This window comes from Varanus komodoensis, unplaced genomic scaffold, assembly GCF_004798865.1.
Source record: "Varanus komodoensis strain SLA01 unplaced genomic scaffold, ASM479886v1 scaffold46_3, whole genome shotgun sequence".
Lineage (NCBI taxonomy): Eukaryota > Metazoa > Chordata > Lepidosauria > Squamata > Varanidae > Varanus > Varanus komodoensis.
The window spans coordinates 5,897,047-5,913,157 of NW_025336044.1; the positions used below are offsets into that span (position 1 = coordinate 5,897,047).

Below are 16,111 nucleotides of genomic sequence, written 5' to 3' on the forward strand. Positions count from 1 at the left end.
TCTTGTGCAGCCGCCATTGATCTCGGTGCAGTTTGAATTGTGCCCCATGTTGGATGTCCCTGCCACTGCCTCTTGGCTGGGCCAGCTCCCTGTCTGTGCTAGGATGCCAGGGCACAGGCAGACTGTCTAATGGCGGATGCATGGTCAAATGTGGCTCTGACGTGGTTTTCAGCTATCGCCGTCCTCAGTTCTCCACCGTGGTCTCCGTGCATCACACTTTATGCGTGCTGCACCTGTGCAGTGCCTGTTGCCGGAAAGATTCACTAGCTGTAACGGGTTTTGGCAGGAACTCTGCACCCACCCCGCAGTATAGATGGTCAGAGTGCCCACCCTTTCCCCATCTGCTTGTGATGCGGTGCCTCGGGCCTTTTTCTCTTCGCTATATTGCTTCGTCTTCTCAATCGTCCTCTTCCAAATCTTTACAACTTTCTCTTACACTCTACTTTATAGCCCTAGCCCGTATTCACCCTTCCTAAACCCCTACCTTTATTTCTTGTTCTATCCCCCCATTCCCCTTACCTCCCAATTTTTTTTTTAAACCCTTCTATCATCCTTCTCTTCCTAACTATCTCCATTCGCTGTCTTCTCTCTTCTTTCTCTCGATGGCACGGCCTTCCATAAGACCTCAAAATGCGGAGCCAAGATGTCTCCCACTGATCCTCACGATCTGTGCCTTCTCTGGCTTGGAGGAGGGCACAGGACTGGTAAGTGCCGCCACTGCCAGTCATTCGCCAGGCAGGCTCACAAGAACCTCCAGAATCGGCTGTGCAAAATGTTATGGGACCAAGCACTGGTCACAATGAAGCAGGTCTCGGCTGAGGCCAGCTCTTCCACAGCTTCAGGTCCATCAAAAGACGTCCCTCCTCACTCATCTGAAGGGGATCTCACCGGCAAGGGTGGAAAGTGCTCCTCACATTCTCCTCCTCATAAACAGAAGGAGAAAAGGAAGCATGTCAGGTCCGAGCAATCGTCAAATCCGAAGCACCCTAAGAAGGACAAACCCAACAAACCCAAGTGCAGGCACAAACAGCATGACAAAGTGCCCTGCTCTGACCCAACTGCTGCTTCAGTCGTGGTCCTGATCTCAGTTCTGATCTTGGTTCCAACTGAACCATCAATCCGCCATGCAGGTGACTCCACCAGTGGCACCAACAACGTGGAAACCGACTCCCTCAACAGACACATGTCGACGACGCGTGAGTGGGAGCTAGATCAACAAGTTTGCCAACATTTGTTTCAACTCTGGGGAACACCAGACGTAGACTTGTTTGTGACTCACGACAACTCCATCTGCAGGACATACTGCTCCCAAGCAGGCATCGGCCCAGATTCGATCGGGGATGCGGTCGTGATTTCATGGGAGAGCAAGTTCTTCTAAGTGTTCCCACCGATACCGCTAATAACAAGAACCATAGTTAAAATCAGGCAAGACGGCACTCATGGAATTCTCATCACCCCTTGGTGGCCCCTTCAGTCATGGTTCCCCACTCTTCTCCAGCTATCATACAACAATTTTCTTCACCTACCTCAAGTTCCTCATCTTCTCACTCAGGAACATGGTGCAGTACAACATCTGGACCTTCATTCTCTAAACCTCACTGCCTGGCTCATTCATTGACTCTTTCTCCTGCTTCGATACCGACAATCTTCTTGGACTCGATATGTACACCTTCTTCGGGATTGACACCTGCTTCTTCTACAGCTGTGTCTACCACATCAGAACTTTCCAGAACAATATTGCCTTCTGTATCCAGCATCAGTACTGACGTCTTCCTCGGACCTGACCAACTTTCATCCTGTTATACAGCTTATTCTTCAATCTGCACTACGACCAACCACACAGCACTCCTATAATGCCAAATGGAAGTGCTTTACCTACTTTGCTGCTGCTAACCAATTTCTACCTCAGTCTAGAACATCCTACAATTTCTACTCTTGTTATACCATGGGGGTCTTAAACCTTCCCCCATTAAGGTGTATAATGCATCTGTCTCTCATCATCAAGGATGCATTGGAGGTACGTCGGTATTCTCCCATTACCCGGTGTGTCGATTCCTACGAGAACTGCAAAACCTTCAACCACCGACCCAGTTGGTAATTCCAACATGGAGCCTCTCTGTTGTCCTACAGGCTCTCATTAAGCCTCCATGTGAACCACTAGCTACAATGGATCTCCGCCTTCTCACTTGGAAAATAGCATTTTTAATAGCTATTACATCGTCAAGAAGAGTTAATGAACTGTGTGCCCTTCGTGTCGACCCTCCGTACTTAAACTTCCACAAAGAGAAAGTAGTCCTGCGCACTGATCCAACCTTCCTGCCCAAGGTTGTGACTCCTTTTCACCTTAATCAGGACATAGTTCTACCTACCTATTTCCCTGCTCCTTTGACACCGATTGAGCACTCTCTACATACTCTACATGCGTAGAGATGTAGCCTGGATGTGGATGTTCATCAACGTTTAGCCTTCTATTGATCCTGAGCTGAGTCATTCAGGAAAACCAGATGGCTTTTTGTCACATACTCAGAACATGACAAAGGAGCTCTTATTTGTGCTCAAAAACTTTCAAAATGGATCGTCAAGACAATTGAACTGGCTTATCACCTTTCAAAATTGGACTTTCCTGTTACTCTGAAAGTACACTCTGCAAGAGCTGGCGCTGCTACTTCTGCCCTCCGTGGGGGGATCCCTTTGCAGGATATCTGCAAAGCAGCCAGATGGTCTACTCTGTGCACTTTCACGAAGCACTACCACTTAGACATCAAGGCCAGGCAGGACTGCTCCTTCAGCCACGCCGTCCTCTCCACTGTTCTCCAGTGACTACACCATTCTGCCTCTGGGTGTGGTAAGCTGACTAATCACCCATAAGGTGTGATGCACGCAGACCACGATGAAGAAAGGCAGGTTGCTTTCCTGTAACTGTCGTTCTTCGAGTGGCCATCTGTGCATTGATACAACCCACCCACCGGCCCCACTCAGTGTCAGTGACTGGGGACACTATACCTCTAGTTATACTGTGTATGTATGTATGTATGTATGTATGTATGTATGTATGTATGTGCTTCTTTTTCTTTTCTCCCTTATGCGCTGGATTCGATACTGGCCAGCTCCAGCTGGAGCGAATGAATGGTCCTTGGCTGAGTGGGGAAAGGGTGGGCACTCCCACCGTTTATACTGGGGGGGTGGGCACGGAGTTCCCTCCAAAAACCGTTACAGCTAGTAAATCTTCCCAGCAACAGGCACTGTGCAGGCGCAGCATCCATGATGTGTGACTGCATGGGTGACCACTCGAAGAACGACAATTACAGGTAAGCAGCCTGCCCAACAAAGGAACTTGTTGCTTGGTTTTCTACCCCTGAGCCCCCTCGGAATAAGGCCCAGGGCCCTTCCCAGTTCAGGTACAGTTTGTAATCTGCCACACTTCCTTACCTTTCTCTCCCCAAACAGACCCCTGGAAGCCGTGACTCCAGCTGTGTTGCAGGACCTCCATTTAGACCAGAGGTTGGAACCTGTGTCCTTCAGAGTTTTGCACTACAGCTAGTGCCAGTCCCTGACAGATTTTGGTTCAAGCCCATTCATAGGATCCTAGAAGCTTTAGGGCTTCAAGATAATACCCAGTGTCTGGAATTGAGCTTGGAAACAGGCCAACACAACAGCGGTGTTGTAGGACCCAGGGGTCTGAACCTGGCGAAAACTTCTGCTGTAGCATTTTGAATTGAGGGGGTCCCCTTGTCAGGTGTGTTTATGGGAGAGATAGCTAAGGCACTGCATTATACAGAGCAATGCATCCGGAATAATACTAGTTCAATGGCAGCAGTGAAGTCTGTCTGACTGCTGTTCTTGTTTCAGCTTTTGCACTCGCAGCTTTGTCAGCCCTGGGGCTCTCTGTTCCTCTTGCAAAATGCTTTTAGGGCATGGGTGAGCAACTTTGGACAGTCCCCCGCCCCACAGCAGTTCCTGCTGCCACACCGCCCCCCCGCAGTGACACCCCCCTGCAGAATGTTTCCGTAAACCATTATGGAGACTCAGAAGGACCACATGTAGCTGAAAAACAAGCTAAATTTGGCACTTTAGAGAGAGTCAGCTTCATGGCCTGCTGCTGAATTTCAGTGGCAAAGGGCCAGTATTTTTCAAGCTGCATTTCTGATGTCAGCTGTGTGGGGCAGCGCTCTTGAGCCCCTTGGTTGTGTGCTTCCATTCATCCCTTAAGGAGAAAGGTTCTTAGGGTCAGTTTTTAGTAACTGGAATGAACCTCCCTCTGCAGTCTGCTGCTTGAGTTCAATTCTCAATTGAAGAATGAAATTTTGACTTGTGGGGGGAATATGATCACTCCATTAGTTTAGAGGCAAGTTTTTACATTGTGAAGCAATATTGCTACATCCTGCCCTGTTCAGCTTGGTGACCGCCAGATGTTATGGACTCCAGACCCGGGCAGGGTGAACAGTGGTCAGGAATGCTGGGGACTGTAGTCCAAACCATCTGGAGAGAATAAGGCTGTGATCTATTTATGCATTAGTTTTATATTCCACTTTTTTCTTACAACAAACTCAAAGCAGCTTGCATCATTCTCCCCTGCTCTTAGTCTTATCCCCACAACAACAACCCTGTGAGGTAGGTTGGGCTGGATGTCTGTCTTTTGGCTGGCCCAAAGTCACCCAGGTGAGTCCATGTCTGAGCAGGGACTAGAACCCAGATCTCCTGAGTCCCAGTCCTGAACTCTTAACCATTTCTGGAGCATTTATTCCATCTGCCAAGCAGAACTGCAGTAATTTTCAGACCTGAATCCACAGTGGTCCTTGCCCTGATGAAATGAGCTATGCCTGGTGAGAATTCTTTTAGTAGATTTATACCCCAAATGTAGCTTACCTGAACTCGGGGTCCTCCAGTAGCCTTGAAGTGCAAGTCCCATCATTCCCAGACAGGATGGCCAATGGTTTTGCTTTGACCTCCTCTCAGCTTCATTGGACACACGCCTAGATGTCCGAACTCTCCTTTATTGTTGTGCTTGGGCTGATGTGCTTTTGTGTTTGCTTGAATATGGCCAGGGACGCAAATGAAAGAGGGACACAATGGGGTCATCTGACTCGTTGCTTCCGCATGCCTTTCTAGGCTTGATGAGTCAGATTGGCCCAGCCATTGTGCATTCTCCATTCAACTGTGTGTGCCCATAGTCGTGGCCAAACAGCGAGCATTGAGTTACAGGTTCCGGACAAGGGGAAAGAGGCTTATGACGAGGGTAAGCTCTGTCTGTATTATCAGAGCCAGCTGCTAATCCTTTTTACGCACTCATTGCCGGGCCAGCCGTATTCCTGTTCTGCTTGGAATACGACACAGACGAGGCAAGAATGGTGAGTGCGACTGGCTTTTGGTGCCTGGTGGGGCTTCTTAAGGACAGCGTTGCTGTTCGGGGATGCGGGACAGAAATGGAGGGGGCAAGAGGGGCTGTGACACCCCGATTCAGCCACCAGGAAGCCACGGCTGTACTTTGCTGGTGGAGAAGATGACGGCCTGCATCACTGTTCCATCCGCCTCTCACAGTTCTGGTGCTGCCACGGTATTGTGGAAGGAGGGTTGGAGGTTGAATGCCCACATCTCTCCCCAGAACAACTTTGAATTATGAGTAAAAATACTGTTTTTTAAGTTGCCTTCCTACTCCCTCAAATGGATTTGTGTAGACGCACCTCCCTGCTTCTGCACGTTTAGCATTCCATTTCTTTGGAGGTGTTCCATGTTGGACGGGGTGAGCAGGTGCTTCAGGCAGCCCATGTTTGCTGCCATGCTTGATAGCAGCGGACGTGGGGGTGGCTCGCTGTGGTCTGGAGGGCACAAACCTGGGAGGACAGCAGTGGCATGTGGGCTGGCCCAGCCGAGAACACCGGAGGCTCGCTCTCACGCAAGCGCAGACAGAAAAAGGGCAAAGCTGTCTGGGATAAGCAGAGCCATAGGCCTCTTTTCTGCCTGAACTTCCATAGGACCGTGCCTTTAGTAAATTAATTGGATGAGTTTTAAATATGACTCAGTTATGTCTTTCTGCTTTCACATAGGCATAAAACTGATTATACTTAAGGAAAAAAAGAAAAATCGTGCCATCTTAGAAGAGGCATTCTTTCCTCTGTTTGTCCATGTTTGAGAGAGAGAGAGAGATGGTTTGAATAGAATTAAAACAGAAGTAAAGTGGGAAGGGACCTGTTAGGCTACTGAGTCCTTGCCCCTGCCCCACTTCCACACCTGGTCACCCATCTGGGTGCAGGCCTGTGCCATTCCAGCTTAGCCAAGGGGACCCGGCATGCTCGCTCCATCTATAGCTCTTCAGGCAGGCCACATATTCCATGTTTGGAACATGCGTGTCAGATCATTTGGAAAACACACCATGGTTTGTCTGCCCATGCGAGCATGGCAAAGGTGGTTAACAAGTCACCCAGGAGCTGTGGCCTGTTTTGGGGTTGCAGGCGGCTTATTAACCACCCCAACAATCCAGCTGCACCAGGTTTACAGGTAAGGAGAATCCATGGCCATGCTGCCCTGCTGTGGCTTGAATTGTCGAAATGGTGGTTGGTGCTGCAAAGAGAAACCCTGCAGGGAAATTCACATGTGGTGGCTTTTTATTATGTGCAAACTGGTGGAATGAGAAAGGGCAAAGAGGGTGGAAATTCTTATTCTAGGATGGCATATCTGCTTTAATAAGTACTTGTGCTCAGTGTTTTGGAGCTGTATATTAACCTAATTGATGAATTATAACTGGGGGAAATACATAATCAGTTGTGCTGGCTAAAATCTGTACAGCATTAATACCCATTAGAGTGAGTCCAGAAGTAGGCCATTGGGTTGAGAATCTTTCTTTTATACACCTGTCTTTTCTAAATATAAACACCCAGTGCAGAGCAGTGCCTGCTGCAGCTGTTGTCCAGCTCATGTCCTTGTGGCCTGCATTTGGAGTGGCCATGTGCAAATCTTTTTCCTTCAGCTGGGCAGGAAATCCCAGTGCTGTGTTGGAGTCCTTTGTACCTTGTAAGAGCAGACACTCTTTCAGGCAGTCAGAAGGCTGGCTTTTCATTTAAATGCATTTAACTTGTGTCTCTACTTTCTTAAAAGTTCTGAAAGGCATGTCTGCATTTATAATAGGCTGTGTTTATGTTCTTCCATGTCTGCATCAAGATAATGGCTTGGCCTGTTTTGGGTGCCTTGTGCCATGCTTATTTTGAGGGGCTTCAGTGCTGTTGCTCTCCAGCATCCTGTCTTTGGCATCATCTGGTGCCCTGGGATTGTGAGAGCATTGCACCTTTTGTCGAGGATGCAAGGCTTGCAAGTAAGTCTGCAAAAGTTATTAGTCCATACTATTTCTGACCTCTTTGCCACATTTAGTCATTTGTGGCACACTGATGACTGTCGTGTTTGATAAAAGTTTGCACCTCACAATTATTTGAAGGTGAGTGTCACTCAGCACAGGGGATCAAGCAGGTTGCTATGTGCAAGCTTGATGTAGTCTCCTAATTTCTTTTAAAACAGCATAGAGTGATGTACTATGGCTGGGTTCACTGGTGCCCTTCATTATCTCTGCTGCTTTCCAGGTATTGTGCCCTGCACAATGTTCTGTTTTCCTGGTACCTTTGCGCTTCACAACTGATTTTCTTCCACGTTCTTGGAAACACAACTTGAGAGGTGTGCCTTGAGGAAGAAATGGGAAGCTGCTCCTGGGAGACCCAGATGGCTTCCATGTGCTCAGCAGCCCCTGTCAGTGATCTCTTCCCTCAAGGCTCAGTCAGCACTGGGAGGATGTGACAGAATTGTTCTTCTGTTTAGATCTGAGCTCGGATCCAGCACCTCGTCCTCCCAACACTCCTCCATGGTCTTTTCTCATCCCTCAGCTCCTCCCCACCACCAGCCGTGTTTGCTGCTTTGAATAGCTCAGTTACTGAATAGCTCAGTTACGGACACGGTTCTATATTCATTTCAGCAACTGATTTGCCACAGGAAGCCCTCCTTGCTTAACATCCTTGGATTGCTCCAAATGTAGATCTTGTCTGTTATAGCTATCAAATGCTCATTATTCTATGACCAAGTGCAAAACTTTAAGATAAGCAGAGCTGTTTATAGTGCTCGCTCCCTCCCTCCCTCCCTCCCTCCCTCCCTTTGTGTGTGTGTGTGTGTGTGTGTGTGTGTGTGTGTGGGGTTGTGTGTGTGTCAGGCAGAATAAAGAGCTGCTTCTTGGGCACCATCTTGGAGATCCCTCACATGAATTATGTCTGAGCCTCTTTTTTGATCTTGGCAGTGCGGATGCCTTAATACACACTATTTTGGTTTGTTTGTTTGTTTTTTCCCTGCTGTGGTATCTCCATACAGTGCTCAATGCAATTCATTTGACATCTGCCACTTGGCATGTCTGCTAAAACATGGGCTGGGAATGTGTCTTTGTTTCTCTTCACTGCAGATTGGTCCGTGAAATGAATTTAAACAAAATGCTTGGCTTAGATTAAAAACCAAAAAGCAAAAGGAAAAAAAAATGGTAAGACGTAGATCCTCAATTTTGAAAGTGTACATTTGTTTCTTAAATAATAACAGTTTGGAGCCATTTATAAACATTTGGCTCTACTGAATCCATTTCTTTGGGCTGCATCTCTCTGTGAAAGTTGCCTTATATTGTATCAGACCATTGGCTTGATTGGCAGTGGCTTTCTAAGTTTTCAGCCTGAAGTTCTTTCCTACCTGCTAAAGATTTTTCCTCTCTGCATGCAAAGCATCTGCTGCAGGTCTGAGCGGTAGCACCCCCCCCCGCCCCCCCCGCAAGGGTGGTCACAATCCTAGGAGATTAACTGCCAGATCCTTAGCTATCCTAGAGGGTGACTAAAAGAGGGTCCTTCCTAGGGGGCCGGGGTGCAAAGGGCCACTCTCCAATCAGGAGAACCTCTCAAGGGCCGCATTGCAGAGGTGGGCAAGGCAAAAGGCAAGGGAGCGAATAGATACACGTCTTAACTCTTTCTTCCAGGAGTGAAGCTTTAGGGGGAGGCGTTTCAACCTTTTGAAATGGAGAAAAGTTGAGAAACTGTGAAATGCATGGTGGTCTTGGGAAAGAGGAGGGAGTTGGCCATATAGGGAACTCTGCAGGGTAGATTGGGCTCCATGTGGCTGGATTTGGCCCCTGGCCCTCAGGTTCTGCAATCCTGCTGTTCAAAGTGAAGTGTTTCTCCTGGCTCAGTTGGAAACCAAAGGGGCAGAGTGTGAACTGCTGTAGCATAGTTGGAATAAAGTCATCTTAATGGTATGTGAAATGAACCAAATGCAGATTTGTTTGTGGGTAGCCTTCGAAAGATAATGTTAAACTTTGGATCTTCGGGTTGAGCATGTGCTATGATTCTGTATGAGCACCAGAAATGCAGAATGTGGCCTTTGGGCCCATATCAGTGCTCTGAGCATCCCAGGTGACACTGAAAAAAGGAAAAAAAAAAAGAGAGCAAAGTTGCTAGCTCTAAGGAGATCCGAGAGATATTTTATGCACAATGACTTATCAAAGCTGATAGATGGTTGAAGCCCCATCGGTGAGGGTGTTCAAGGATAGGCTGGACATGCACATGGTGGGCATGTCATGAGCAGAGCTCATGGGGCCAGGGGTCAGACTAGATGGCCCAGGAGCCCCCTTCTGACTCACTCTGTTTCTATATTTCTATACCTGGAAAAAGGGTTGAAACTAGACCTTGAGTGGATACAGGATGGATCCTCAGTGCCCTGCTGTGTAGTTTCACATCCCTCTCCCTGAGTAACAAAACCCAAATGAATAGTGTGTCATGATCTATGGAACCTGGGTTGGTTTGATGACAGAAGTATGGAATATTTTTCGCTTGGGTGGTCAAACAGCGCACAGAGCCCTTGCTTTACTTCTGCTGCAGCAGCTTTGCCCAACTGAGTGCCCTTTGGAAGTGTTGGACTACAACCCCCAGTATTCCCCAGCCTTCCTTACTGGCTGGGGAAGACCGCTGCAGAGCAATATGATTCTGTACCAGTTAAATTGTCATAGATTCCTTTGGTCTTCCTGCTACAACCTGCCATAATTCCTAGAGCTTTTTGGGGTGACCATTAAAAGAAGCTTAAATTTTTAATGGAAATATGGTACTGAGCTTGAAAGGGCAGCAATGACATTAGTTTCATACCTTCTTAAATTTGAAAAGGAAACATTTTGGACATTGCCATGCAAACTTTCCCAAAAATAGCCTTCATATTTTGGATGGAATGCTTTCGTATCCACAGCGCTTTCTTCCTTTCCATAAATCTCTCTGCATCCTGTTCCCACAAAAAAGGAGAAAAAAAAATGATGTTGCCAAGAGAAAGGAATCTGCCTTGTTAAATGTACCAGGTGCAAATTGTCTGTGCAGTATATCTGGCAGAGAGAAATGGGAGCATCGTATAACTAACAATTGTACAGCTCACTAATACTACTGCCATACATGGAGATGCTTTATCAGATTCTGAAAATGTTTTAAGGCACAGTTAATAATTGGGCTTGCATGAGCTAGGAAACTGCAAGGTAAGAGAGAACCAAGTATGGTTATGCTTTTCAAACTCTGCGTTTGACTGATCTTTAAGAGGTTTGTTGAACTAGTCTCTAAGAAGCCAATACAATGCCAAAAGGATGCTCAGTCTGGGTTTTCAAATACGAATGTCAAAGTAACTTTTTTATTTACTTTTTCATTGCAAGTATTGAAATACTAGCATCTTGGAATGAAAACAGTTAAGCAAAAGAGCTGTGCAGAAAGCTGAGGAAAGCCGGGGTGGGGCTGGGGGTCCACTATAGAATGCCCTTCTTTGGGCAGTAACTGCATTAAGACTACCCAAAACATCCAGAGGCAATACATAGTGAGGTGGCAGCGTCTAGTTGGGCTAAACTAGATAATGATGTGGGAAATGTGTGTCTCCCACCAGGCTGTTGCATAATTACACTGAACTGAGTCAAGCGGTGGAGGTATTTAGCCTTCTCCTCAGAGGCAGTTCGTCTAATCCGAATGATCCCTCAGCATATTTGTCCCTCTCTGAAACACGACCTCTGCCGCAGGAAGGGCTAGCCAGACAGGTGGAGCCAAGGTGTCCCCATGCCAGGGTTGAGATGGTGGTGTAGGGCAGAGGGGTTCAGATTTGTTAGGCACTGGGGAACATTTTGGGACAAGCTAGGCCTGTGCAAGAGGGATGGGCTCCCCTAGAATGGAACCAGATCTGCCTCAAGCATCACAGAGGTGGCAGAGCAGATTCTGAATTAAACCCTGGGGTGATATGGAAACTCAGTGAAACCTGATAACCAGCAAGGTCTAAATGTCAACATAGAAGTTGGGTCTTTTCCTGTCTTTATCACCATTTTCCCTGTGCTTTGTTCAGTTTAACTGGGATTGTTATTGGGGACATTTAAGAATGGGTTGCTTTACTTTTTAAGAATGGATCTGGAGGTGGGTGGCACCCTGTATTCTGTGTCTGTGGAAGGGCCCAGGTGTTCCGGTAGGACTGCAACCTGTCCGAAACCCCAGAGAGTGGCTGCCAGTTGGTGTAGACTGGGATGGATGAAACCAACTGTTCTGGTTTCTCTTGATTTCTCATTTTTTCTCTCATTCAGTTCGGCTTATCCTGAACTATTTTTTAAAAGATTGCACCAAAATTCATGAGCATTTTTGTGCATATTCTCCTCAATACACACATTTATATGAAATATTCCTAAATGTGCACATATTATACAAGCAGTTTTCCTAATAAAATGCATTATTTAATATTAGTTGCATGAATGTACACACTTTTTGATTGGTGTGTATAACCCTATACACACTACAAAATTCAGAGAAGTGTGTGTATTGGATCCAAATTATGAAATTGGAAAGTGGTATTAAAATGTGAACAGAACAAATTTCCCAGAATCCCTAGTGTAAATACTGATCCAGAATGGTTTGACACCATCTAAAGTGTGACAGAGCATTCTCGGTGGTAGGACCTGGCTTGGTTGCTCCTTGGAACACTTCCACTCTTTAGGTCTGTGTCACTTTTTCATTATATGAATGTCATTGTTGTATGTTGCTTGAGAGAATGCCTAGCAATATTTTTTTAAAAATAGTAAAGAAACAGGATGTGGAATCACCTCTCTAGACCTCCTGACTTGGCTTCCACTCTTGATTGATTTTGGTGCCAAGCTGAAACTTGTCTGTTTAATAGAGCTTTTAATGACAGATGCGCTTGGAAACCCTGCTGCAATCTCTTTGGATTTTAGTTACATTACTGAGCATGTGCACGTGCTCTCTGTGCATGCGTGTGTGTGTGCATGGGTGTGCTTTTCTGATTTTCATGTCATGTCAGCAGCCTTGAAAGTTGCATCCTGAAAAGAAACAAATCCAATTTAAAATGTGTTCCATAAGCATGGACACCTACCTGTCTTGATTTCTACAAAAGGCCCTGTGAGCGAAGCAGGTTCTAATTGATATGAGAGGGTTGATATTGTATAAGAGGGTCTAAACTGATATTATCAATTAAGTAATATCTAATAAGACCATGAGAAGAGCCCTGCTGGATGAGATTCAATTCTTGTCAAGGCTAGCTGTTCATTCATAGCTTAGCTAATGAGTTGCCTCCATGGGAGGCCCAGGATCCCTCAGGAGCCCCTTCCAGCTTGTGCCCCCCCCCCCAGTATACTGAGGAATATTGGGGTTGATTTTGGAGGTAGAGCATACAGCTGGTGTGACCAGTAAGCACTGATAGCCCGATTCTCCATAAATTTGTCTGTTCCACTTATAGCTATCCAGGTTGGAGTCCATCACAGCATTTTGTGGCAGAGAATTCTATCGCTTGCATATGTACAGTGCTTATATCTGCCCTGCGGCTTTTTGCATTGTTGGATGACCTGGTTCTAGCAGGACGGGTGGGGCAGACAGACCTCTCCAGGTCAACCCAGAGTAGGGCAGCCCATGTTGTGCTACCAAGTGAAGCAGATCATGTGTGTCGTGTGTGGAAAGTTGAAGTGAGCTCTGCCCTGGCTCCTGCTTCGATGTTTTAGGGCATACAGGGTGTTTGCAAATCCCAAGGGCCTCTGCCTTTTGCATCTAGCAACCCTGAAGGAGAGGTCCACCTGTTTTAACAGGTGTGCCTGTGAAGTTTCAAAGCTGTAGATGAGCCTTACGACATAAGTGTGCATCCTTTGCATGTATAGAACTCTCTTGTAAGGTCAGGATGCACATCTGTATAGTTCAACACTTGATTTCTTGAAAATGTTCAGGGGTAGTGTATTGCAGCATGAAGTTTCTGTGATTTGCTTGATGCAGACATATGCATTAGAAAATGGGCAAACAATGTTTTCCTGCATGACTGTGAGTGAACTTAAAGATCATTCATAGGCTTTTTTTGTTTGTTGGACAAAAGTTAATTTGACTTTCTTTGTCAAAGACAGTGGCTTATACTTGTATTGTGGGTGTTGCCATAGTACTTTAACAAGTCTCTCTTTTTTGTTCCAGTGTTCTGGGTCATGAAACTTAATCCACAGCAAGCTCCGTTGTATGTAAGTAAACATTTTCCCCTACATTTCTCATCCACTGGGGTGTTTCAAAAATATTTATTTATTTATTTATTTATTTATTTATTTATTTATTTATTTATTTAAACATTTCTATGCCGCCCCATTCGCCGAAGCCTCGGGGCAGCTCACAACATAAAATATAATTCATAAAACAAATTAACAATATAAAATAAGTCACCCTGGCCAGATAAAATAAGCAAATAATATTAACAATAACAAAATAACAATGACACTCTTTATTTTTAAAAGATGATTTGGTCAGTCATTAGAGAGCCAGTGCCATGTAGTGGCTGAAATGCTAGACTGGGACTGGGGAGATTTGGGTTCAGGTCCCACTTAGGCATGAATGTGTGCTGGGTGACTTTGGACCAGTCGTCGATTCTCTCAGCGTAACCTACTAAAGACACATTCGCGGGGTTTGAAGAACTTTAGTGGAGTTAGGCTTTTTGGCAGTCCCCTTGAGAATTTGCAAGTGCTTGTAACAAGGACGTGTGAACAGCTAACCGCTCTTGGGAAGGCCCACTGGATGCTTCTGGATCCCCGCAGGTACAAGTCACAAGTCTAGACAACAAGCAAGCCCAAATAGGAGCAGGAGCCTGGGGCTGTGGAATCCTGTTTCCCCATTCAGATGCTCGCTCATCAAATGGTGAAGGAAATGCTTCTTGTGGTGGCGAGAAACTTACCTTCATGTTGGCAGAGCACCACACCACCTTCCTTTGAAAGCTCTTAACAAAATAAATTACTCACCAGCTAAGGTACCTCTCATGCATGATTTACCTTGTGGCAGGAGCACAACTTGTGGTTTCCCACATGCATGCGAGCTGCTCAGACCTCCTTTTTATGCGGTCCTTAATATTGAAATGTGGTCACACTGAGCACATTTCTGTTTACACACGCATTTCTGGATGACATCCGAAAATCCACCAAGCGGTCTTGGAGCTTGCTTGGATTCACGACTTCTGTCAGGTACTCATAATCCCTCTGAAAAAGGCAGGCAGGGAGGCAAAGCAAGGCAGTGAACAGCAGGGAAGCGTTTTTAGTGTAACCAAGGAAATAGGAATTGCCTGGTCAGGATTACATCATGCACACAGATGCACAAAGATACATATGTACATCAGACAACCCTACTATGAACACTGGAGGAGCTGGTTCTAACAGAACAGAACGAAAGCAGTGGTTTCCATAGTGCCTTTCAAGAACCTTTACAGTTTTTCAGTAGCAAAACAAGGAAACCCATCCTGGTATACACCAGGCATATCCTGAAAGGTTGCTGGGCTGTCAGGACTTTTGATCTTCCCCTGTAGAAGTGTCTGGCTGTGCTTGCTGCTTCCTGTGGGGCAGTGCTGAGAGCTGGTGGGCCTGGCTGGGGCCTGGGAGAGAGTCTGGGCTCCAGAGTGGCTTGCAAACTCCTTCGTAGCAGACAGGAATACTGTGCCAGGTGCTCCAGATGTCCTTGGCAGGTCTGTGGAGACAAGCTGCTTCTGGAGGGAGGGTCCCTGGAGCTGCCCGTCCAGAGGCTTGTTCAGTCCTCTGATCTGATCTCCTGTTAGATTTTCTGTGGCAAGAAAAGAGGTGGAGGCAAATGCACTGCAGAATTAGGAGCAGAAGATGTTGCCATCTCGATTCTCTGTGGAACCATTGGGACATGGTGGTTAGGGTGCTGGGCCAGGGACCTGGGAGATCTGGGTTCTAGTCCCCGCTTGGCCATGAGGCTTGCTGGACCAGCCGCCGACACTCAGCCAAACCTGCCTCATAGGGCTATTGTTGTAAGAATAAAAGGGAACTGTGCAAGTCAGCTTGTGTTCCTTGGTAGAGGAAAAAAGGGTATACATACAAATCATCGTCATCAACAAAATCGCCATCACCTAATCTGCAAATGACGCAGTGCAATGGAGCAATGGAAGCCCCCTCTGGAAACATCCCTGGAGGGGGCCCTTGAAGGCCGAGTGCTAGGAATAAATGTTACGACACCACTTGGAGATGCAGTGGTTTTCGACAGCTTGGAATATAGTTTTTCGCTTCCGTCCACGGCCTTGTTTTTTTCTCTGTATTGCAGCCTTCTGCAGCTAAGTGCCCTCCAGTGCAGTTGCACTGCAACTCCCATAGTTCCTAGCCAGCTTGTGATGGCCAGCTAGGCATGATGGGAGTTGCAGACCTGCACCTCTGGAGGGCACTCAGTGTGTGGGGGGGGCTGCTGTGTGGCCTGGTTGGGAGCAGTGCACTGCCACCTGGTGGCCGCTGCAGGCTGTGCGCACCAGCTGTTAATGGTTTCTCTCCCCCACCCCCCTTTTGTTAACTTTGCCAACTTTAGAGGAACAAAAGGAGTCTATTTGTTTGAACTTTTGAAGAAGTGGCCCCTGTACTGAAATACGAGTGAGCAACATTTCATTTTCAGATTTGCACGAATTGCACCTTTTGCTTTCAAAATCAGTTACTGAGCCAGCCAGCAAAGGCGAGCACTGAGGTCCAGCAGACGCTTTTAAGAATTGCCCAGGAGTCAGCTGCAGAATGGCCTGCCCTTTCCTTATAGCCCACAACCCTTTCCTGGGGCAAATTTCCCTCTCCCCCACCGTGGAACCAAGG

At 46.7% G+C, this 16,111-nt stretch overlaps 1 protein-coding gene across 9 annotated transcripts in view; it reads left to right on the forward strand.

The window, feature by feature from the left end:
- Window positions 1-16,111, forward strand: part of AKAP13 (A-kinase anchoring protein 13) — a 268,166-nt gene that overhangs the window by 82,560 nt on the left and 169,495 nt on the right. For all 9 annotated transcript variants that reach the window (XM_044444959.1, XM_044444962.1, XM_044444958.1 and 6 more), the window contains exon 3: window positions 13,467-13,510. In XM_044444959.1, coding sequence (XP_044300894.1) covers window positions 13,467-13,510 — 44 coding nt within the window. The remainder of the gene's footprint in view (window positions 1-13,466; window positions 13,511-16,111) is intronic.